General features: G+C 43.4%; 2 protein-coding genes across 3 annotated transcripts; one reads left to right on the top strand and one right to left on the bottom strand.

The window, feature by feature from the left end:
* Nucleotides 1-592: 592 nt before the first annotated feature.
* Nucleotides 593-11,440, bottom strand: LOC124016525 (perforin-1-like). 2 transcript variants are annotated; one of them, XM_046332107.1, is made up of 5 exons: nt 11,380-11,440; nt 2,522-3,109; nt 2,197-2,335; nt 1,821-2,038; nt 593-1,653 (listed from the first exon to the last, which is right to left on the bottom strand). In XM_046332107.1, exons 2-5 carry the CDS (start codon nt 3,052-3,054, stop codon nt 774-776), a joined length of 1,770 nt encoding a protein of 589 aa, XP_046188063.1. In that variant the 5' UTR covers nt 3,055-3,109; nt 11,380-11,440; the 3' UTR covers nt 593-773. The 2 variants fall into 2 exon arrangements, with proteins under 2 accessions (XP_046188063.1, XP_046188062.1); XM_046332106.1 differs by lacking the exon at nt 11,380-11,440 and adding an exon at nt 3,739-3,939.
* On the top strand, nt 8,442-22,828 carry LOC124016526 (progestin and adipoQ receptor family member 4-like). The gene is made up of 3 exons (XM_046332108.1): nt 8,442-9,602; nt 17,878-18,096; nt 21,465-22,828. Exons 1-3 carry the CDS (start codon nt 9,329-9,331, stop codon nt 21,896-21,898), a joined length of 927 nt encoding a protein of 308 aa, XP_046188064.1. The 5' UTR covers nt 8,442-9,328; the 3' UTR covers nt 21,899-22,828.
* The last annotated feature ends 1,048 nt before the right edge of the window (nt 22,829-23,876 follow it).

The raw sequence follows: 23,876 nt of genomic DNA, 5'->3' as shown, positions 1-23,876 counted from the left end.
AACAGGGGCGGGACAACCTACATTATATACAGATATTAATTAACTAACACACAGGTGAAAACAATCAGACAAAACCAACAGATAACCGAAAAGGGATCGGTAGTGGCTAATAGGACGGTGACGACGACCGCCGAGCACAGCCTGAACAGGCAGGAGAGCCAACCTCGGCGGAAGTCGTGACAACAACACCTGACAGAAAAATAAATGACAGCTTTGCACGTGCTCATCTTGCATCAACATGTACATATTGCCTGATTGTTAACTTCAGAGAACTTTGCATTTGAAACATAAACGAGATCTCCCTGTGTGTGCTATAAGCATTTTATTATGCATAAAGTAACCCAATCATTCAACAATTTGAAACTGAATGCAAGCTACCTCGTAAATTAACACAAACAAGTACAAAACAAGCAACTAATAGTCCCAATTGTTTTATTTAAATGTAACCTTTATATAACTAGGCAAGTGAGTTAAGAACAAATTCTAATTTACAACGACGGCCTACCCCGGCCAAACACAGACAATGCTGGGCCAATTGTTCACCGCCCTATGGGACTCCCAATAATGGCCAGATGTGATTTGAACCAGGGACTGTAGTGACGCTTCTTGCACAGAGATGCAGTGCCTAAGACCTCTGCACCACTCAGGAGTTCAATGATACAGTATAGAAAACAAAACACATTTTAACAAAACATTTATTTTATTATTTTAGGTTGGAGAAATCTACCTGAATAAAAGATGTGGGGTTTTGACATGGATCACCATGCATACCTCTAAGATCGACCAGACTCCCTGTTCCCTGTACAGTGGCTCTTGTTGCCATGGAGATTGGGTCCGTCCAACAAGACTCCCATACTCACCAGCATGTCCTTTGGAATGAGACGGGAGTGGCGAGACACATAAACCTTCTCCAGGTGGGGATTCATAGGGGAGGGCACATAGTCCATACAGGCGGGGCCACCTAGACTGGGGGCACACACCGCCTCCCACTTGTAGAACATTTGGCCATGCTGGAGGTTGCAGAGATCCTCCTTCACCCCGGCTGTCAGCTCCTTCTCACATTCTCCTAACAAGTCGTCGTTCCACTTGTCGTCCTCGTCCCACACCTCAAATCTCAGCTTCTTACTGGTTGACAGATCTACGGTTCCCAGATCATAGCTCATTGCCCAGCTGGGGTTGTTGTTGTTGTAGATAACTTTAGTGCGTCCGATTATCTGGCCTGCGAAAGCCACCTTCACGTAGCCGTCAGTGGCAGTGGTGTGGTCTCCCCACAGGTTGGCCCCTCTCTGAACAGTGATGACCACCCGCACCAGGCCCTTGCGGGTGGGGCAGCAGTCGGCGCTCACCCCGGGGTTGTTGTGGCAGTTGCAGACGCAGGAGTCTCTGTGGTCACTTTTGATGCCAGTTTGACAGGGTTCAGAACAGTTCTTCCACAAGGCCTTCTCCAGGATGTAGTCGCTGATGGCCTTGCGCAGGTGCTTCCGAGCTGGGTTGGTGGTGGGCAGCAACTCATGGAGAGATTCCAGCGAATAGGAGACGATGTCCGGATAGTGTGGTAGGGAGTTCAGCCATTCCTTGTAGGAGGCGGGATCTTTATCAGCAGAGAAGAGGAGCTCTGGTTCTGTGGTGTGGCCACCTTTCACCTCTGTGAACCTGTAGGGTGTCAGAGGGGGAAAAGGTTTGTGTGAGGGGCAGTACACATTTCAGCAAGGGAGAGTATGTATTGATTAGGGAAGTGTGTGGAGAGAGAGAGACAGAACTAAAGAAATTGTGTGAGGGAGAATCTATATGTGAAAGAGCAGCAGACTATAATTCCCCACCTATCATTGAAGACACTGGAGAAGCTGGCCTTGCTCTCTGTCTTAGACTTATCCTCCTGACAGTGCTTGAACTCAGTCTTCAAGCTGTTGCTGTCACCCACACTGGCAGACGCCTCCACATCCAGACACATCTTCACCTCCTCCGCACTGAGACCCTGCAGGCTGGCCTGGCACTGCTTGATACTGGTCACAGACTGCACCGTTCCACCCAGGCTCACCTACACACAGGATGAGAGGTAGAAAGTAATGTAATTTCCCAGAGAGATGCCAGTAAACTGCACATCTAGGGGCAAACATCCCTAATTTTGATATGTAGTTTGGGTGCCTATTGCCTTGATGATTTACCACATTGATGTTGACCATCTCTCTCCCTCACCTTGGTAATGTAATGCGTGCCAAAGTTATCAATAAGCTTGTAATAACGTTGTTTGTTTTCTTGTTGATATATTTTGGGGAGATTCTTCACTGCTGTCTTGAATTCTTGGTGTAACTTGGGCTGGCCGGATACTCGATAGCTATTTGTGGAGAGAGAAAAGAGAGAGGGGGGTTAATGTTGTATGGATACAGACAAGCCCTCATAAAATGAAATGAACATGCAAAAACACACTTGTATTTACAATCCCCAAAGGAAACTGAGATGAGGTTTCACAGAGACACATGGGTAAAATGAGCTCATGCTGTGTGGGCCACCTGATGTTTACCTGTAATACCCGCAGGACACACTGTGGCTTGTGAAACTGAACTTGTCACTCTTGGTTTTCTCCATGGAGTACTCAGCCAATTTGGAGTTGGTTCCAGCGAGCATAATCTTCCCACTTATTGATCCCTTCTCTAACTCTAGATTGACCTGCCAGTTATTCTCCACAGAAGAGCCACTGGAGCTGACGAGAGACTCACTGGAGCGATGGAGTTTACTGGACACTTTCATACTACACTGGTGGTTTGGTCTCCAATCCACCACTGCCAAAGGAAGCCTCTGTTGTTTCCCTTCCAGATAGGGATTCTTACAGAGGGTGCAGGTCTTGTCTTTGCGTTTCCACACGTTCATGTCAATGACAAAGGCTCCTTTGCGTTTCATTTTGGTGATGTCAAAGCCTTCCCCTGCTAGGTTGGTTCCAGGAGCAAATTCTGCCTCTTTGCACTCATTGGCTGAGCCGATGGTGCATGATTGGCAACTGGGACGAGGAATGGACATCATAAGCCCTGCCCAGAGGCACACTATCAATAAGGACATCCTGGATGAGGTGAGAAGATGTTTGCGACGGGCAGCTACAAGTCACTGTTTCATGCTGAAGAAAAGAAAGGTTATTTGTGAATGAAAGGTTAATTATTATGAAGTAAAACAATTATTGATGACCAAGATATAACATACATAACTTATTGCAAGTCAGCATGCAAACGTAACCTATAAGCTAGATCATAAGCTAACAATGTTTACCATATTTTACACTAACATATGAAAACTTGGTGCTGGTCTACATGGAACTTCGACAAAAATATTCCCAATTTACATAATGGTTATTGTTGAATTGTAGTTCCGTCATCATATTCATTCCCTGAATTGAATCCTCAATGGAAATGAATCTTGACCCTCAACTATGAGATACATAATAGGGTATAAGCATAACACTCTCATAAACTCAATCTTGTTCTATTTCATCCCACTTGTTATTTATTTATTTCAAAGGCCACTCTCTTAATGACTGTACAGTTTTTTTGGTGCATATTTTGTTCCATTTCTCTTTATTTTGTTATCTAATGTGGTAGTAAATGTGCCTACTATCAAAGTCAAATCCAATTATTAGAATGTGTACTCAAAAATAATATTTTTTGTCCATATTCACATATCTACTTGTGTATGTTTCCTTTCTATACAAATGGTGCGAAGCAAAACTAAATATACAGCATTAAAACTCACCTTTGACCAGTCTGTCCACTATGTGATGGATGTGAGAGTGAGAGGCTGGGGCAATAATGTACCGTAATTAAGTTCCTTTTTGATATAGGACAAGGTGTGTTCGTACTCAAACGGGACGAGCAAATCGAAGGTTGAGGGGATGTTGGTTTAGTATAGACGACGCAAAAGAGTGTCTGCCACAGAATAGAACATTCTGTGGTTTCAGAGAGCGAGAATTGAGCGGAAGAGGGGTTGGCGTGGTGGTCTGGTGTGCTGCTCAGTGGAAAAATACGACAGTGGTCTTTCAGTTAAATGCCTTCATCTGACAGACCATTTACTTTGTCATTTCTCTGAAGTGGTGGTGTGGGTTGATGAAATTAAACTGTTGAGAAGCTAATGATAGCCTTCTAGGTCTAGGAAACCCTTGGTAATGTGATATAAGAAGGAATTTACCTTCTCAATTATAGAACAGCTAATTCAACATAACAATCTACATGTATGTTCTGAAATGACCAAATATAATAAGTTTGTTACAGTAAAAGAGGCAGAGCAATATGAGCTGGCCATAGATAACTGAAGAATGGTTTTAATTTTGTCAATAAAGTTTTTTAAATGTTCCGTATGACATTACACCATTACACTAATAACAACAAACACATAACACACAACAAGACAGAAAACAAGACAGCAATCAATCATTCAATCAATCAAATGTATTTATAAAGCCCTTCTTTCATCAGTCACAAAGTGCTGTACAGAAACCCAGCCTAAAACCCCAAACAGCAAGCAATGCAGGTGTAGAAGCGCCGTGGCTAGGAAAAACTCCCAAGAAAGGCTGGAACCTAGGAAGAAACCTAGAGAGGAACCAGGCTATGAGGGATGGCCAGTCCCTTCTGGCTGTGCCGGGTGGAGATTATAACAGAGCATGGCCAAAATGTTCAAATGTTCATAGATGACCAGCAGAGTCAAACAATAATAATCACAGTGGTTGTAGAGGGTGCAACAGGTCAGCACCTCAGGAGTAAATGACAGTTGGCTTTTCATAGCCGATCATTCAGAGTATCTCTACCACTCCTGCTGTCTCTAGAGAGTTGAAAACAGCAGATCTGGGACAAGGTAGCACTTCCAGTGAACAAGTCAGGGTTCCATAGCCGCAGGCAGAACAGTTGAAACTGTAGCAGCAGCACAACCAGGTGGACTGGGGACAGCAAGGAGTCATCAGCCCAGGTAGTCCTGAGGCATGGTCCTAGGGCTCAGGTTCGAAAAAGAAAGAAAGAAAGCACCCTTCAAGCATACAGTACCAGTCAAAAGTTTGGACACACCTACTCATTGAAGGGGTTTTCTTAATTTTGACTATTTTCTACATTGTATAATAATAGTGAAGACATCAAAACTGTCACGACTTCCGCCGAGGTTGGCTCTCCTGCCCGTTCGGGCTGTGCTCGGCGGTCGTCGTCACCGTCCTATTAGCCACTACCGATCCCTTTTCGGTTATCTGTTGGTTTTGTCTGATTGTTTTCACCTGTGTGTTAGTTAATTAGTATCTGTATATAATGTAGGTTGTCCCGCCCTTGTTTTGTGAGGGATTGTTTGTTTTTGACATTTCGTTTCGGCTGTCGGTGTTTTATTTCTCCGGTTTGTCTGTTAATTCCTGTTTTGGATATTTTTCACCCTGTTTGTATTTTGGGTTGTCCGTGTTTATTGTTGTTCACCGGAGAATAAACCTTTATTCATTATTTGCTCTCTGCGCCTGATTCCACCCACCTTGACTAGTCGTGACAAAAACTATGAAATAATATATATGGAATCATGTAGTAACCAAAGAAGTGTTAACAAAATATATTTTATATTTGAGATTCTTCAAAGCAGCCAGCCTCCCTTTACCTTGATGACAGCTTTGCACACTCTTGGTATTCTCTCAACCAGCTTCATGAGATAGTCACCTGGAACGCATTTCAATTAACAGGTGTGCCTTGTTAAAAGTTAATTTGTGGAATTTCTTTCCTTCTTAAGGCGTTTGAGCCAATCAGTTGTGTTGTGACAAGGTAGGGGTGGTATACAGAAGATAGCCTTATTTGGTAAAAGACCAAATCCATAGTATGGCAAGAACAGCTTAAATAAGCAATGAGAAATGACAGTCCATCATAACTTTAAGACATGAAGGTCAGTCGATGCGGAAAATATCAGGAATTTTGAATGTTTCTTCAAGTGCAGTCGCAAAACCATCAAGCTCTATGATGAAACTGGCTCTCATGAGGACCAACACAGAAAGGAAGACCCAGAGTTACCTCTGCTGCAGAGGATAAGTTCATTGGAGTTACCAGCCTCAGAAATTGCAGCCCAAATAAATGCTTCACAGGAGACTGCTTGAATCAGGGTTGAATTGCTGCAAAGAAACCACTGCTAAAGGACACCAATAATAAGAAGAGACTTGCTTGGACCAAGAAACACAGGTAATGGACATTAGACCAGTGGAAATCTGTCCTTTAGGCTGAGTCCAGGTTTGAGATTTTTGGTTCCAACTGCTGTGTCTTTGTGAGACGCAGAGTAGGTGAACGGATGATATCCGCATGTATGGTTCCCACCGTGAAGCATGGAGGAGGAGGTGTAATGGTGTGGGGGTGCTTTGCTGGTGACACTGTCAGTGATTTATTTAGAATTCAAGGCACACTTAAAACCAGCATGGCTACCACAGCATGCTGCAGTCTACCATGCTCATTATCAAATGTGTAGGAAGTTAAACCATGTTTGAGCAAGATTCCATTCTTCCACTCATCTAGAGAGAGAGGGAGTGAAAGAGCGGGAGGGAGAAAAAGAAAGAGTGCAAAAATCTGTGTACAACGTAAAACACCAAATAATGCATGCAGAGCAGAATTAGGCCGATACCCACTAATTATCCAAATCCAGAAAAGAGACATTAAATTCTACAACCACCTAAAAGGAAGCGATTCCCAAACCTTCTATAACAAAGCCATCACCTACAGAGAGATGAACCTGAAAAACAGTCCCTTAAGCAAGCTGGTTCTGGGTCTCTGTTCACAAACACAAACAGACCCCACAGAGACCCAGGACACCAACACATTTAGACCCAACAAAATCATGAGAAAACAAAAAGATAATTACTTGACACATTGGAAAGAATTAACAAAAAAACAGAGCAAACTAGAACACTATTTGGCCCTAAACAGAGAATACACAGTGGCAGAATAACTGACCAATGTGACTGACCCAAATTTAAGGAAAGCTTTGACTATGTACAGACTCAGTGAGCATAGCCTTCCTATTGAGAAAGGTCGCCGTAGGCAGACCTGGCTCTCACAAAAAGACTGGCTATGTGCTCACTGCCCACAAAATGAGGTGGAAACTCAGCTGCACTTCCTAACCTCCTCCCAAATTTATGACCATATTAGAGACACATATTTCCCTCAGATTACACAGACCCACAAGAATTTGAAAACAAATCCAATTTTGATAAACTCCCATATCTATTGGATGGAATACCACAGAGTGTCACAGCAGCAAGATTTATGACCTGTTGCCGCAAGAAAAGGGCAACCAGTGAAGAACAAACACAATTGTAAATACAACCCATATTTATTTAACTAGATTTGCACATCGTTTCAACACTGTATATAGACATAATATGACATTTGAAATGTCTTTATTCTTTTGGAACTTGTGAGTGTAATATTTACTGTTCACTTTTTATTGTTTATTTTACTTTTTTTTCCTTTTTTTGTTTATTCATTTCACTTACTTTGGCAATGTAAATATATGTTTCCCATGCCAATAAATATAATTGAGAGAGAGAGAGAGAGAGAGAGAGAGAGAGAGAGAGAGAGAGAGAGAGAGAGAGAGAGAGAGAGAGAGAGAGAGAGAGAGAGAGAGAGAGAGAGAAGAGAAAGAAAGAAAGAAAGAAAGAAAGAAAGAAAGAAAGAAAGAAAGAAAGAAAGAAAGAAAGAAAGAAAGAAAGAAAGTGTGGAAACAATATTTTAGATTAATATTTAGAGAAACATTCATATGCTCCTAGTAACTAAGTTATTACTTTTTGGTAAACAATATTTTTTTTTATTGAATCACAATCTATACAGTCAATTAGAATTATTAAGCATACCTCCAACAATATAGGGACAATATGTTTTCTCTATTCTTTGCGCTCTCACAACTACAGAATCTATCAGATAGAAACGCACCCATATAATAATATAATATATGAACACCCCCATGAACACAATTCTGCGCTCCAATTGGTTTAGTAATGGCGTGTTCATGTTATAGGCTTTCTTATTGGCTAATGAAGGGTGAACATCGAGCGCAACCTGCGAGGGCTGGTTGATTGACATGGCTCCCGCCACCCTGACTGGCACTACAGTCAACCTTTCACCTTCTTATCCAATGTGCATTTTTGTGTATTTTAAAATAAACTTTGCTATTGTAGGCCTACATTTGTTAACTACGTGAAAGTAATTAGAAAAATACATAGAAGATGTAAGATTAATGTACAAATAACTGTTTCTTCTTCATTTTTCCTAAATTCCAGAGAGGATAGCCTAATTATTGGTGCAGCCATTATTAAACATTATTCCAAAATAATACCAGACAGTGACTGGTGAGGTATGTATCCCTGTCTCTCTTGTGCTGTTTTCTCATAAAAACCCAGTGTCAGTCCCCCGCAATAATTATCTTCAGTACCGCTCTATACCAACATTGGATTAGAGCGTCACCGGTACAGGGCATCAATCATCCGATGCGAGGGACTCGACGCCGGTAAATAAACGAGTCACATTTAACAAGAGTTTGGACGAAATCTTTATGGGAAATTGGGGTACCAATACGAGAGAAGATTTGGACACGAAAATCTATATTTTTTGGTGTCGGGTTAACATCTTCCTTATCCATATTTGTTTGAAATCTCCCGGTGCAAATCACAGCAGTAGCACGCTAACGCGTTCCATCGCACTACATCTGCAGTTGTTGGTCGGTGACAAACTAGCTACGGTTAGTTAGCTGTAACCAGAATATGGATATTTTTGTAAAGACAATAGAGGTGATTGTGCTCGAACGTTTAGCTGATTTTACGTTATGACCTGCTAACGTTAGTACTGTATTGGAAATCTGACCGCTAAACCCATTCCTCTGTAGTCAGTGGTATCAAGGTGACGGATGGAAGTAGCTAAGCTAAAGCCACTGGACTTGTGAACCGGTGAACCGGTGTAGATAAACTAACTATGGCTAATGTGTGCCGTGGAATGTTGTACGCTAGCTAGCGACACATTGAGTAACTAGCTAGCAGCTACCATGAATTATATTGTGTTAGCTAACCTCCGACAGATGTTGGGTGTTATGTCGGCAATCAAATGTAATATGTAATGTATACCACGGGCTTACACCATGTATGTGGTTGGCCTCGTCCTTGTCAACCCCTGTGGTTGACACATGTATCGGTTTTTAAAAGCAAACAGCGGGATAAAAACGCTGTCACCGGGTAGTGGTGCTGAAAAGAAAGAACATATTTTCTGTCGCTAGCTCGCTACAGTACTGTAGCAATGGGAGCTAGCTAGCAATGTAGCTAGCGGCACATTATAGCTAGCGAACCCCCCAGATTTTATCAATGGTGTCTAATAAATTTTTATTCGCAATAATTCTATTATATGTGTATATAGGTGTACAGTCATTATTTTACTTTTTTGGCGGCGTCGTTTTAACTATTTTGGTTGCTATGGCATTTTTAAATGGACCCAGACTATTAGACTGGGCGAATTCACCTCCTCATCTTCAATTCAACAAATACGTCCTGACTGGATACCGACCAATATCCTCTGTCCAAGACTGTATAAGAAGCCTTTTTTACATGCACAACGAACTGGGAAACATATACACACATGGTGAGTTTAAATATTTTGAGCTGAAGATAACTTGCTGGCTGGCTAGCTAAATTTCTCTAGAAATAAATGAGTGGGTTTGCTAGCTAGCTAGTAACAGAGCAGTGCAGGCTTTGCTAAGGAGCGATTTCAGTGCAAACAGAAACGATTTGAATTCAATATTTTTGTATTAAGATATTCAATATAAATTCTATAATTTTCGATTTGTAATGCACAAATTGAGTTACTGAATTCATGAATTGCACTTGTACTTCATGATTTGAAACTGAATTGAATGAATATTGCATTCCGTTTTAAAATTCAATTTCAATTGCATTAAATATTCAAATACAATATTTATATATTACATTTAAATATGGTATATATTGCTTTCATTGTCTGTGTATTTAAGTTTACAAAATATAATTTCAAGTTTAGCAAAGTTTCATATATTCAACTTCTCAGATGCGTTCAGATTCACTTATCAAATTTAGTTCTTTAAATTCAGATTCAAAACTAGAGACATCATCCTGGTACTTTGCTAGCAAGGAATAACAGATAGAATCACACACTCCAGGGTTCTCTCCGGGATATTTTAACAAGGTGGTGCCTCAGAGTATGGCTGAGGGGAGTTCTGGAGCAGAGATTTTTACATTTTTAACAAGTGTAAGTGCAATTTCCTCCAATTTAGAGCAAAAAATACTCTATTAAATGCTAATAAAAAAAATGTTTTTTACATAGTGGTGCAGCCTGTCTACAAGGTGGCGCAGCACTGCACTTACATTGGGGAGAACCGTGCACTCTGTGTTAAACAGGTTTCAAGCGTTTTCTAAAGCTAATGTGTCATGTTGAATGTATCTTCTTCCAGTGAATTTGTCTCTGGCGTTTGAACTATTTGGGCTATAAGCTATTATGACCCCTTTGCTGAAAGCTAAAATTGGAACATGGATGTGGTTTCTGTGACCATGCTTATGTGATGAGAACCTTGCCTGAGATTTGAAGACGTGTTAGTTTGACATGTTAGACATATTAGTTTCAAGTCTTCGGCAAGGGTACTCATTATAATGTGACTGACTTGGTGAAGACTTTGTTAACCTGTTGAGCTAAAGCCTAGGCATTGGTTCTGTGACTTGGATGGGTCTCTTCAAGGAGGAGGTCAAAGGGGGGTGAAGTGTAACAGGTGGTTCATGGACCATGCTTGCATGATGAGTACTCTGAGACCTGAAAAGTTGCATTGTCTGGCACACAGGAGACCTGGGTTATAACCTAATCATGTCTTCCGGTCTCAGGCAAGGTTGTTCATCACATGCATGGATCACCAAACCACCGCTGTTGTGCTCTCATTAAATGTGGTAAACAGATTCTTATGCTTCTGTTTGCCACAGAAAGTGTTGTTCTACAGTAGGCCTGAGTTCGAACCCAGTCAGTTATATTGATGCCGTCAGTATGAGGTCTAAGGTGGGTGAAATGTAACCAAGATCCACACTCTTTTAAAACTTTTTGGCGCACCCCATCCCGTTAGCGGGATCATTTTCGTCAACATTCGATGACTTGCAGAGCGCCAAATTCAAATTAAATTACTAAAAATATTTAATTGTCATGAAATCACAAGTGCAATATAGCAAAACACAGCTTAGCTTGTTGTTAATCCACCTGGCGTGTCAGGTTTCAAAAAAGATTTACAGCGAAAGCAAACCAAGCATTTGTGAGGACATCTCTCTCAGTAGACAAAACATTACAAACAGCTAGCAGCAAAGTAGATTGGTCACAAGTCAGAAAAGCAATAAAATGAATAGCTTACCTTTGACGATCTTCAGATGTTTGCACTCATAATCAATCCTCAGGTTGTTTTTACAATAAATAATAAATCATATTTCAACCAGACCGCAGCTTTTTCAATAGGACAGAGAGAGAAAATGTCTGCTCCAAGCTGTTGGCGCATGCAAAACTCTGCTGGCACCCAGCCATCCTCTGACACAAATTTTTCAGAATAAAAGGCTAAAACTATGTCTAAAGACTGTTCACACCATCTGGAAGACATAGGGAAAGGAATCTGCTTGATATCCCTTTAAATGGAGGGAAGGCATGCAATGGAACAGGGAGCTTTCAAAATGAGAGGCACTTCCTTGTTGGATTTTCCTCAGGTTTTCGCCTGCAATATCAGTTCTGTTATACTCACAGACAATATTTTGACAGTTTTGGAAACTTTAGAGTGTTTTCTATCCTAATGCATATTCTAGCTTCTTGGCCTGAGAAATAGGCAGTTTCATTTGGGTATGTTTTTCATCCAAACATCAAAATACTGTCCCCTACACACAACAGGTTAATGAGTAACCTTTATTTTTTAATTTAACCTTTATTTAACTAACTCCAACTCCTTCCATTTGACTTACAGCACACCCTGCCAGCAGTCATTAAAACAGACAGGATTAGTGATCACCAGGGCAGGGGGAAATTTATTCCTGAAAGGAAGAGGAATTCTTTATTAAACCAGGGTATGTTTTTCATCCAAACATCAAATTACTGCCCCCTACACACAACAGGTTAATGAGTAACCTTTATTTTTTTAATTTAACCTTTATTTAACTAGGCAAGTCAGTTAAGAACAAATTCAATTTTTTACAATACTGGGCCAATTGTGCACCGCCCTGTGGGACTCCCAATTATGGCCAGATGTGATTCAGGCTGGATTTGAACCAGGGATTGTAGTGCTGCCTCTTGCACTGAGATGCAGTGCCTTAGGCCCCTGGGCCACTCAGGAGCCCTTGCTGTAGACACTTGAAGACTTTTTAGCTTCCTGAACTCATCCATATGGGATTTAGCTAAATGGGCTAACAAAGTCTTATGACATGCTGGAGATCCGGTTCAAACCCAGTCAGTCACAAGAGCAAGATTAAATAGGGAGTGGAAAAGCTATCCTCAGAAGGGCTATGACAGGGCAATTCAACTATATTCTTATGGGGGCCAAATTGCATTTATTTTTGTCACACTCTATTGCGTGTCCTGTGTGCATCATAGAGGGGAACAGAAGGAACAACAATATTCAAGAGAGTCTTAGAGAGTCCCATTCAGGAATGGGGTCATAATAGCTTATAGCCAAAATGGTACACACATTAGAGCCAAATTAATCAGAAGAAAATAAAATAAACATGCCACATTGGCTTCAGGAACTGCCGGAAACCTGTTCAACCTGTGGAATGTTTGATTCAATCTGTTAACTTCTACCATTTCTTGCTGACAAAGCAACATGCCTCTGGTTTTGAATCTGAATTTAGAGAACTGAATTTGAAAATGTATTTAATTCAATTGAAATTAAACTTTAAAAACATTAATTCAATTCCGTTTTCAATCATGAAATACAAGTGAAATGTATTTATTCAATGATTCAATTTGTGCATTACAAATTCAAAACTGTTGAATTCAAATAAAGTTTCTGTTGGCACTGAAGTCGCTCCGTACTATGACCAGTGACAGCAGCCATGGAAAGTGTTAGCTGGCTAGCTAACGAGCAAGCAGCTGGCTATTGTAGTTAGTTGAATCACAGTAAGTTACCATAGGCAAAACCAAAGACAAATCTCATCACCAACTGATGACTGATATAATAAGCTTTATGTAAAGTTTTGGTTGCACTTGGTAGTACATTACAGCACAGAATAAACTGGTAATAACGTGGTAATTATGTCAGAAAGTCTGGTAACAAGTGAATAACAATGAATTTGCCCACATACTCTTATAATTTCAGTATATGTGTTGGGCAGAGAAGGAGAAGGCTAAGGCTAAGGCTCTCTAAAAATCCTCTTCCTTTTCAGATTGACCAAGATTGCATATGAAACCATGGTCTCTAGCATAGGATTCTTGATGACCTCAAGTGAAGTCAACTTGTTGAGTGTTGAGTTTTAGTGTCAGCCAACTCCTTCCATTTTACTTACAGCACACCCTGCCAGCAGTCATTAAAACAGACAGGATTCGTGATCACCAGGGCAGGGGGGAATGTATTCCTGAAAGGAAGAGGAATCCTTTATTAAGACCAGGAATGATTGATTGATTGGCAGGCAGCTTAGCCTCTCCCTTACTATGCAATTTGTCATTCAGAGAAAGTAATTAAAAGAAAAAGGATGTTCAGAAAAAAAGGTTTGTCATTCAGTGAAAAAGGTTTGTCATTCAGAGAAAAAGGTTATTGCATTATTCTTGCAGCATAATAGCATTCAGAAAATAGGCTACATAAATACGGATGTATGACTCATTGGGTCTCATTGGGTGAAAGCGTCTGCTAAATGGTATATATTTATATATTTCAAGTTGATAAAGTCACACAGGTCCCATTTTTGGTAATATATGGCACCTGAAAAACAAATAAGATCATACAAATGGAGTCCACATGCTATAGTTGCACAATAGGTTCAACAGCTGGAATACTTTTGGATAGAAACACGCAACTCCTGTCTAAAGAGTAGCTTTGGACCGCTTCGGCTGTGTTTACACAGGCAATCTAATTATATTTTTTACACTAATTGTTTTTTGGGCCAATCAGATCAGCTCTGAAAAAAATCTGATGTGATTGGTCAAAAGACCAATTAATGGAAAATCCCCAGAATTGGGTTGCCTGTGTAAATGCTGCCTTAGAGACCCTGTCCAGTTGTACTGTTCAGTAGTGCTGAGGGAGGGTATGGAGGGAGGGGTGCAGAAGAGATCACACTCAAAATAGATGTTAGACAGGAGGCTGGTGGGAGGAGCTATAGGAGGACGGGCTTATTGTAATGGCTGGAATGGAATAAATAGAACGGTATCAAACATGGAAATCACATGTTTAACTCCATTCCATTTATACCATTCCAGCCAATACAATGAGCCTGTCCTCCTATAGCTACTCCCACCAGCCTCCTCTGGTGTTGGATTGCATTGGCTGGCCAGGACAAATTATTTTACATTCGGAAAAGCAGAGTGAGCGAAAGATCGGGAAGAAGGCAGGATGTGGAGGAGTGATATGTGTGTATCAAATTTCAAGGACCTGATTTTGCTCACTAAGCACATCCCAATAGCCTAAGTGAAGCAACCTACAACACATCTCTGTAGTTTAAGGGTAATTCCATGGTAACGGAATTACACTGCGCTTTTTCACAGGAAAGAACTGTGATCTTTGCATCTGCACTGTTTTCCAGTAAATGTTTTAATTGTATTTACTGTTCATGGATCTCCCAAAAACGTAAGAGAAAAAAAAACAGTGCCTTCAGAAAGTATTCATACCCCTTGACTTATACCTCTTTTTTTTTTTACAGCCTAAATTCAAAATGGATTTTAAAAATAATTCTCTCATCCATCTACACACAATACCCCATAATGACAAAGTGAAAACATGTTTTAAACATTTTTGCAAATGTATTGAAAATTAAATGCAGAAATCTCATTTAAATAAGTATTCACACCCATGAGTCAATACATTGCAGAAGAACCTTTGGCGGTGATTACAGTTTTGAGTCGTCTTGGGTATGTCTGTATCAGCTTTGCACATCTGAATTTGTGTTTTTTCTCAAGTTCTGTTAAGTTAGATGGGGAGTGGCGGTGAACAGCAATCTTAGTCTTTCCACAGATGTTCAATAGGATTAAAGCATTCCAGCATTGCTTTGGCTGTACAGTGGGGCAAAAAAGTATTTAGTCAGCCACCAATTGTGCAAGTTCTCCCACTTAAAAAGATGAGAGAGGCCTGTAACTTTCATCATAGGTACACTTCAACTATGACAGACAAATTGAGAAAAAAATCCAGAAAATCACATTGTAGGATTTTTAATGAATTTATTTGCAAATGATGGTGGAAAATAAGTATTTGGTCAATAACAAAAGTTTATCTCAATACTTTGTTATATACCCTTTGTTGGCGATGACAGAGGTCAAACGTTTTCTGTAATTCTTCACCAGGTTTTGTCACACTGTTGCTGGTATTTTGGCCCATTCCTCCATGCAGATCTCCTCTAGAGCAGTGATGTTTTAGGGCTGTTGCTGGGCAACACTGACTTTCAACTCCCTCCAAAGATTGGAGGGAACGTAAATCTGTTGGAACGTAAATCTTCTCCCCAGTCTAAGGCCATTTGCACTCTGAAGCAAGTTCTCATCAAGGATTTGCCTGTATTTGGCTCCATTCATTGTTCCTTCTATCAGTTTCCCAATCCCTGCAGCTGAAAAGCATGTCCATAGTATCATGCTGCTAGCTGCACAGTAGGGATGGTGTTAGATGGTTGGTGTTCTGTGCCTGGTTTTCTCCAGACATAGCGCTTTGCATTCAGGCCAAATAGTCCAATTTGTCTCATCAGATCACAGAATATTTAGCCTTATGCTATCAATCTTTCACGTGCATTTTTGCAAACTCCAGGCATGCTGTCGTGGCTTTTTCTCAGAAGTGGCATCTGTCTGGACACTTTCCATTAAAGTGCTGTAGAGACTGTTGTCCTTCTGGCAGGTTTTCCCATCTCAGCCAAGGAACTCTGTAGTTCTGTCAGTGGTCGTTGGGTTCTTGGTCACCTCCCTGACCAAGGTCCTTCTTGCCCGGTTGCTCCATTTTGTCAGAAGGCCAACTCTATGCAGAGTCTGGATAGTTCCATCTTTTTTAAATTTCCCAATGATGGAGACCACTGTGATCTTGGAAACTTTCAACTCTCTACAAGTTGTTTTATACCCTTCCCCAGATATATGCCTCATCACAATCTTGGAGATGTACTAGTTCCTTGGACTTCATGGGATTATTTCACCTCTGACATATATAGACAGGTGTGTTTCTTACTAAATCATGTCCAAAAAATTGAATTGGCAATAGGTGGACTCCAACCAAGTTGTAGTGAAGTGTGTCAAAGCAAAAGAGTGTGAATACTTATGTAAATGAGATATTTCTGTATTTCATTTTCAATAAATTTGCAAACATCTTGAAAAAATACGTTTTCACTTTGTCGTTATAGGGTATTGTGTGCAGATGGGTGAGAAAATACATCTATTTAATTCATTTAGAATTCCGTCTGTAACAACAAAATGTGGAATAAGTGAAGGGGTATGGATACTTTCTAAAGGCACTTGCACTCAGTGGCCAGTTTATTAGGTACACCCATCTAGTACCGGGTCAGACCCCCCTCTTGCTTCCAGAACAGCCTGAATTCTTCAGGGCATGGATTCTACAAGGTGTGGTTGGTGTTCAAACATGGCTCAGTTGGTAACAAGGGACTTAACGTGTGGCAGGAAAACATTTCCAACACCATTACACCACCGCCACCAGTCTGTACCGTTGACAGCAGGATGGAGCCATGGACTCATGCAGCTTAGGCCAAATCCTGACTCTGCCGTCAACATGACATAACTGCAACCGTGATTAGTCGGACCAGGAAAAGTTTTTCCATTCCTCAGTTGTCCAGTGTTGGTGATCACGTTCCAATAGGAACCTCCTCTTCTTGTTTTTAGCTGATAAGAGTGGAACCCGGTGTGGTCGTCTGCCTGTTCTGTTAGCTTGCACAATTCTTGCCATTCTCCTTTTGACCTCTCTCATCAACAAGCTGTTTTCGCCCACAGGGCTACGCTGGCTGAATGCTTTTTGTTGGTCGCACCGTTCTCAGTAAACCCTAGACACTGTCGTGCGTAAAAATCCCAGGAGGCCGGCCATTTCTGAGATACTGGCCAATCGTACCACGCTCAAAGTCACTTATGCCTAGCGTTGAACACCTAACGTTGAAAACCTAGTGTTCAATCAAACAGTAACTGGGTGCCTGTTTGCCTGCCACATGACTCATTGTCTACAGGACCGAACCATTAAGTAAAAAATACTTAATTTGTTATCATATAAGGCCATTGTTTGCTCTAGATTGCAGGAAATTGCAGTTACAGGTGTTCATAAATCTTGGCTGTACTCTGCAGAACCTCCTTGTTAAAATATCCCGGGGAGAACCCTGGTGTGTAAGTTGGTCAAAGTAGTCATTGTACATAGTTGTTCTTTGCTTGCCATACAGTCTCTGTGTAATTCTGTTACCGTGGGATTGCCCTGTAGTGCAGCAGTAGTTGTTGCTGAAGCTAAACAAGAGCTTGTGGAAGGTGGAAAAAGGTGTCTATGCAGTAGCGCTATGCCGTATTGCTAATGTGATTGGAAATTCATAACACATTTGAATTTTTTTGTAATTTCATAGGAATATAATAACAGGTGAAAATAAACTATCCAGTACAGTAGTGTAAACTGCAAGCGTTTTGTATTGGTAAATCTGGTGCTAGTTATCAGCAAGATTTAGGCCTATTTGACCGAACCCTGTTTATCCCCTTCATCCCTTCCTGACAGGTATCCCTCTGCTCTGCTTCCTGTTCCTCATCCCGCTCAACTTCCCCTGGTCCCAGATCAGTGTGACATGGCTGGGTGTGGTCCACTTCCTGGCCTGCCTGTCCCCCCAGCTGGGCTCTGTGCTCTACCACCTCTTCATGAACCACGAGGGAGGAGAGCCTGTCTACCACACCCTTCTCACCCTCGACATGTGTGGCATCTGCATGATCAACACGCTGGGTAAGCAGAGGGGCTTCTGGGTAGCAACTAAAAGCTCTCTACTCTCTCATTCTTTCTTTCATTCTCTCTACCTTTTTATCTCCTCTTTTATTTCTCTTCCTGCCTTTTGTTTTCTGTGTACACTCTGGTGCACTCTTTTTGTGCAATCCATTTTTAATTTACATATATGCAAATCATCTTGAGTATCCAATAACCAGTGGGTCGTTCCAGCAATTTGGTGCATTTCAAGATGTTTAACTTGGTAGGGGGGAAAAAAGTTTGAATTCACACTTTGTCATAAAGAGCACATGCATAACCTAATAAAAATAAAAACATTTTCCCATCGCATAAATAATGACTATAGTAACTACCTAATAAAGTATTATTATTATTATTATTATTATTAAACCTTTATTTTGACAGGAAAGTCATCTATATAATATAGTACAAGTCAAAAGTTTGGACATACCTACTCATTCCTGGGTTTTTATTTTATTTTTTACTAGTAGTAACCAAAAAAGTGTTAAACAATTCAAAATATATTTTCTATTTGAGATTCTTCAAAGTAGCCACCCCTGTAACGGCTTTCTTCCTTTGAAGGACAGTCGGACCAAAATGCAGCGTGGTTAGTTCGATACATCTTTAATAAAGAAAAAACACGAACAATACAAAAACAACAAACGGAATGTGAAAACCTATACAGCCTATCTGGTGACAACTAACACAGAGACAGGAACAATCACCCACGACATACTCAAAGAATATGGCTGCCTAAATATGGTTCCCAATCAGAGACAACGATAATCACCTGACTCTGATTGAGAACCGCCTCAGGCAGCCATAGACTATGCTAGACACCCCACAAAAACCCCATGACAAAAACGCACCACAATAACCTATGTCACACCCTGGCCTGACCAAATAAATGAAGACAAACATACATTACTTTGACAAGGGCGTGACAGAACCCCCCCCCCCTAAGGTGCGGACTCCCGGACGCACATCAAAACAATAGGGAGGGTCTGGGTGGGCGTCTGTCCATGGTGGCGGCTCCGGCTCGGGAAGTGGACCCCACTCCATCAATGTCTTTAGTTCCTCCCCCTCGCGTCCTGGGATAGTCCACCCTCGCCGCCGACCATGGCCTAGTAGTCCTCACCCAGAACCCCACTGGACTGAGGGGCAGCTCGGGACTGAGGGGCAGCTCGGGACTGAGGGGCAGCTCGGAACTGAGGCAGCTCGGGACTGAGGGGTAGCTCGGGACTGAGAGGAAGCTCGGGACTGAGGGGAAGCTCAGCACAGAGGGGAAGCTCAGCACAGAGAGGAAGCTCAGCACTGAGAGGAAGCTCAGCACTGAGAGGAAGCTCAGGCAGGTAGTTGGCTCCGGCAGCTCCTGGCTGGCTGGCGGATCTGGAAGAGTCTGGTTGATTGGCGGATCTGGAAGAGTCTGGTTGACTGGCGGATCTGGAAGAGTCTGGTTGACTGGCGGATCTGGAAGAGTCTGGTTGACTGGCGGATCTGGAAGAGTCTGGTTGACTGGCGGATCTGGAAGAGTCTGGTTGACTGGCGGATCTGGAAGAGTCTGGTTGACTGGCGGATCTGGAAGAGTCTGGTTGACTGGCGGATCTGGAAGAGTCTGGCTGACTGGCGGATCTGGAAGAGTCTGGCTGACTGGCGGATCTGGAAGAGTCTGGCTGACTGGCGGATCTGGAAGAGTCTGGCTGACTGGCGGATCTGGAAGAGTCTGGCTGACTGGCGGATCTGGAAGAGTCTGGCTGACTGGCGGATCCTGGCTGACTGGCGGATCTAACTGCTCCGGCTGCTCCATGCAGACTGGCAGCTCCATCTGCTCCATGCAAACTGGTAGCTCTGGCTGCTCCATGCAGACTGGCAGCTCTGGCTGTGCTGAACAGGCGGGAGACTCCGGCAGCACAGGAGAGGAGGAAGGCTCTGGCTGCGCTGAACAGGCAGGAGACTCCGGCAGCACTGGAGAGAAGGAAGGCTCCGACAGCGCTGAACAGGCGGGAGGCTCCGACAGCGCAGGAGAGGAGAAAGGCTCTGGCAGCGCTAAACAGGCGGGACGCACTGAAGGCCTGGTGCGTGGTGCTGGTACTGGTGGTACTGGACCGAGGACACGCACAGGAAGCCTGGTGCGAGGAGCTGCCACCGGAGGACTGGTGTGTGAAGGTGGCACAGGATGGACCGGACCGTGAAGGCGTACTGGAGAGCCTGAGAGCAGGACTGGCACAGGACGTGCAAGGCTAGGGAGGTGCACAGGAGGCCTGATGCGTGAGACTGGCACAATCTTCACCAGCCGACTAACACGCACCTCAGGACGAGTATGGAGCGCTGACCCAGGTGCCATCAAATCCCCGACACGCTCCGTCGGGCGACTATCTTGCATACTACGCCAAATCAACTGCTCTCTCTCTTCACTCTCCTCCAATTCTATTAATAACTCCTCGAGTGTCTCCTCATCTCCCATCTGTTCACTCTCCTCCATTCTGTCCAATAATTCCTCGACCCTCTCAGACTCAGCCCTCAGCTTCGCCGATAGCTCCGATAACATCCATGGCTCCTTACGGTAAACAGGGGGAGTTGGCTCAGGTCTGAACCCTGACTCTGCCACACTCTCCCTGAGCCTCCCCCCAATACATTTTTGGGGCTGACTCTCGGTTTTCCGTCCGCGCCGCCATGCCTGCTTCGCCAACTCCATTCTCCGATAACCTGCTTCGCACTGCTCCAGCGAATCCCAGGCGGGCTCCGGTACTCTCTCTGGTTTGACCGCCCACCTGTCTATTTCCTCCCAAGTCGTATATTCCAACCTTGGTTGCTCCTGCTGCCGCTGCCTGTCACCACGCTGCTTGGTCCAGTTGTGGTGGGTGATTCTGTAACAGCTTTCTTCCGTTGAAGGAGAGTTGGACCAAAATGCAGCATGGTTAGTTCGATACATCTTTAATAAAGAAAAAACATGAACAATACAAAAACAACAAACGGAACGTGAAAACCTATACAGCCTATCTGGTGACAACTAACACAGAGACAGGAACAATCACCCACGACATACTCAAAAGAATATGGCTGCCTAAATATGGTTCCCAATCAGAGACAACGATAATCACCTGACTCTGATTGAGAACCGCCTCAGGCAGCCATAGACTATGCTAGACACCCCACAAAAACCCCATGACAAAAACGCACCACAATAACCCATGTCACACCCTGGCCTGACCAAATAAATGAAGACAAACATACATTACTTCGACCAGGGCGTGACAACCCCTTTGCCTTGATGGCTGCTTTGTGTGCATGATTCTCTGGGATGGGAATATTTGTTGTGGTGTAGTTCAATGACTAACTGCCTCTGACTTTGTGTGTTGTGTTTGCCTCAGGAGCGCTGCCCATCGTCTACAGCACCCTGCTGTGCTACCCATTCACCCGCACAGTGGCTCTGCTCGTCTACATCCTGCTGTCCAGCTACGCTATCTACTCGGCCATCACGGCGCGGAGTAGCGTGCGGCGCCTGCGCTCCTTTGCCTGGCAGGCCCTGTTCCGCTTCTCCTTCTTCCTGCTGCGCTGGGTGGGTGTGGGCGGCGGCAGCCCCACCTCGCTGCAACACTTCCTCACCATGGACGCGCTGGCTGTACTGGGCGGGATCATCAACATCTCGCGCATCCCAGAGCGCTTCCGCCCGGGCCTCTTTGACTACTGGTGCAACAGCCACCAGATCATGCACGTGCTGGTGGTGGGCTCCATCCTCTACCTGCACTGGGGTGTGCTGGACGACCTGCTCTGGATCAACAGCCACCACTGTCCCTCAGACTGAGCCCCACCCTGCCTGGAGGGGGACCAGTGGGGAACAGGGTTTAGGACCTCTGGGGGGGACTGTTTGAAAAGGTAATACTTGGGAAGGGAAGATGGGAGGTGTTCATGAAGACGTGCATGGAAGGCCAGATAAAGTGATTTACATAATAGGGATTGATGCAGGCTTTGACACATGTGCAAGAATGTTCATACTGTATCTGAGTCCACCTTGCCATTATACATGCGTTGCTATTTATATTAGGGAATATTGGCTCACTGGTCAACACACACACACACACACACACACACACACACACACACACACACACACACACACACACACACACACACACACACACACACACACACACACACACACACACACACACACACACACACACACACACACAGCAGAGGATCTGTGAAGATTACACACAAAGGAGATTAAGGATTTGATATCAGAAATACACATAGAAATGTCTACCAAAAAAATCATGATATGCAAGTGAAGTTACACTTGAGCAATAGTTGATTTGCTGTTGACTTACAGTATCCTCATGTGTTAATTACCATTTCAACCTATGTCTTTTATCAAAGTGGATCCGTCAATAATGCATTAATTCTTTCTGAAGTATTTTTCAGATGTCATTCTATTGCAACCTATGCAGCACATAGCATATAAACTTCAGAACAAACACACACACCGCACACACTCACAGCGTAGCATACATACATGCTAGTAATGCACAAGTAATGCACAAAGCACTCCCAGACCCGTCACAGAGTCCTATGGAACTACTTGAGTTACTGTGTATTAGAGAGGATATTCTCCCTCTCATGATTTCTTCCATGTTTGTTTGTCTTTCTCCCTTCTCTCTGGCTTTGTCTGTCTCTCTCTGGTCAGGTATGGGTTAAGGGTATGGGTGACTGGGTATGGGTGAAGGGTAACTGGGTATGGGTGAAGGGTATGGGTGACTGGGTATGGGTGAAGGGTAACTGGGTATGGGTGAAGGGTAACTGGGTATGGGTGAAGGGTAACTGGGTATGGGTAAAGGGTACCTGGGTATGGGTGAAGGGTAACTGGGTATGGGTGAAGGGTAACTGGGTATGGGTAAAGGGTACCTGGGTATGGGTGAAGGGTAACTGGGTATGGGTGAAGGGTGACTGGGTATGGGTGAAGGGTGACTGGGTATGGGTGAAGGGTAACTGGGTATGGGTGACTGGGTATGGGTGAAGGGTAACTCGGTATGGGTGAAGGGTAACTGGGTATGGGTGAAGGGTAACTGGGTATGGGTGAAGGGTACCTGGTTATGGGTGAAGGGTCCCACTGGATGTCATAAGGTGAATGCACCAATTTGTAAGTCGCTCTGGATAAGAGCGTCTGCTAAATGACTTAAATGTAAATGTAAATGTAACTGGGTATGGGAGAAGGGTAACTGGGTATGGGTGAAGGGTAACTGGGTATGGGTGAAGGGTAACTGGGTATGGGTGAAGGGTAACTGGGTATGGGTGAAGGGTAACTGGGTATGGGTGAAGGGTAACTGGGTCACTGGGTATGGGTGAAGGGTAACTGGGTATGGGTGAAGGGTAACTAGGTATGGGTGAAGGGTAACTGGGTATGGGTGAAGGGTAACTGGGTAACTGGGTATGGGTGAATGGTAACTGGGTCACTGGGTATGGGTGAAGGGTAACTGGGTATGGGTGAAGGCTAACTGGGTATGGATGAAGGCTAACTGGGTATGGGTGAAGGCTAACTGGGTATGGGTGAAGGGTACCTGGGTATGGGTGAAGGGTAACTGGGTATGGGTGAAGGGTAACTGGGTATGGGTGAAGGGTAACTGGGTATGGGTGAAGGGTAACTGGGTATGGGTGAATGGTAACTGGGTAACTGGGTATGGGTGAATGGTAACTGGGTCACTGGGTATGGGTGAATGGTAACTGGGTATGGGTGAAGGCTAACTGGGTATGGATGAAGGCTAACTGGGTATGGGTGAAGGCTA

The sequence above is a fragment of the Oncorhynchus gorbuscha genome, linkage group LG26 (assembly GCF_021184085.1).
Source record: "Oncorhynchus gorbuscha isolate QuinsamMale2020 ecotype Even-year linkage group LG26, OgorEven_v1.0, whole genome shotgun sequence".
Lineage (NCBI taxonomy): Eukaryota > Metazoa > Chordata > Actinopteri > Salmoniformes > Salmonidae > Oncorhynchus > Oncorhynchus gorbuscha.
This window is presented reverse-complemented; position numbering and strand designations above follow the sequence as displayed.

What these genes read in the sequence shown, in the direction of transcription:
- LOC124016525 (XM_046332107.1), bottom strand. Translation starts at nt 3,054, where the DNA reads ATGTCCTTATTGATAGTGTGCCTCTGGGCAGGGCTTATGATGTCCATT. An exon ending in GCACGCATTACATTACCAAG is followed by an intron (nt 2,039 to 2,196) that starts GTGAGGGAGAGA and finishes TCCTGTGTGTAG; the next exon opens with GTGAGCCTGGGTGGAACGGT. An exon ending in TCCAGTGTCTTCAATGATAG is followed by an intron (nt 1,654 to 1,820) that starts GTGGGGAATTAT and finishes GACACCCTACAG; the next exon opens with GTTCACAGAGGTGAAAGGTG.
- LOC124016526 (XM_046332108.1), top strand. Translation starts at nt 9,329, where the DNA reads ATGGTGTCTAATAAATTTTTATTCGCAATAATTCTATTATATGTGTAT. An exon ending in GGGAAACATATACACACATG is followed by an intron (nt 9,603 to 17,877) that starts GTGAGTTTAAAT and finishes CCTTCCTGACAG; the next exon opens with GTATCCCTCTGCTCTGCTTC. An exon ending in CTGCATGATCAACACGCTGG is followed by an intron (nt 18,097 to 21,464) that starts GTAAGCAGAGGG and finishes TGTTTGCCTCAG; the next exon opens with GAGCGCTGCCCATCGTCTAC.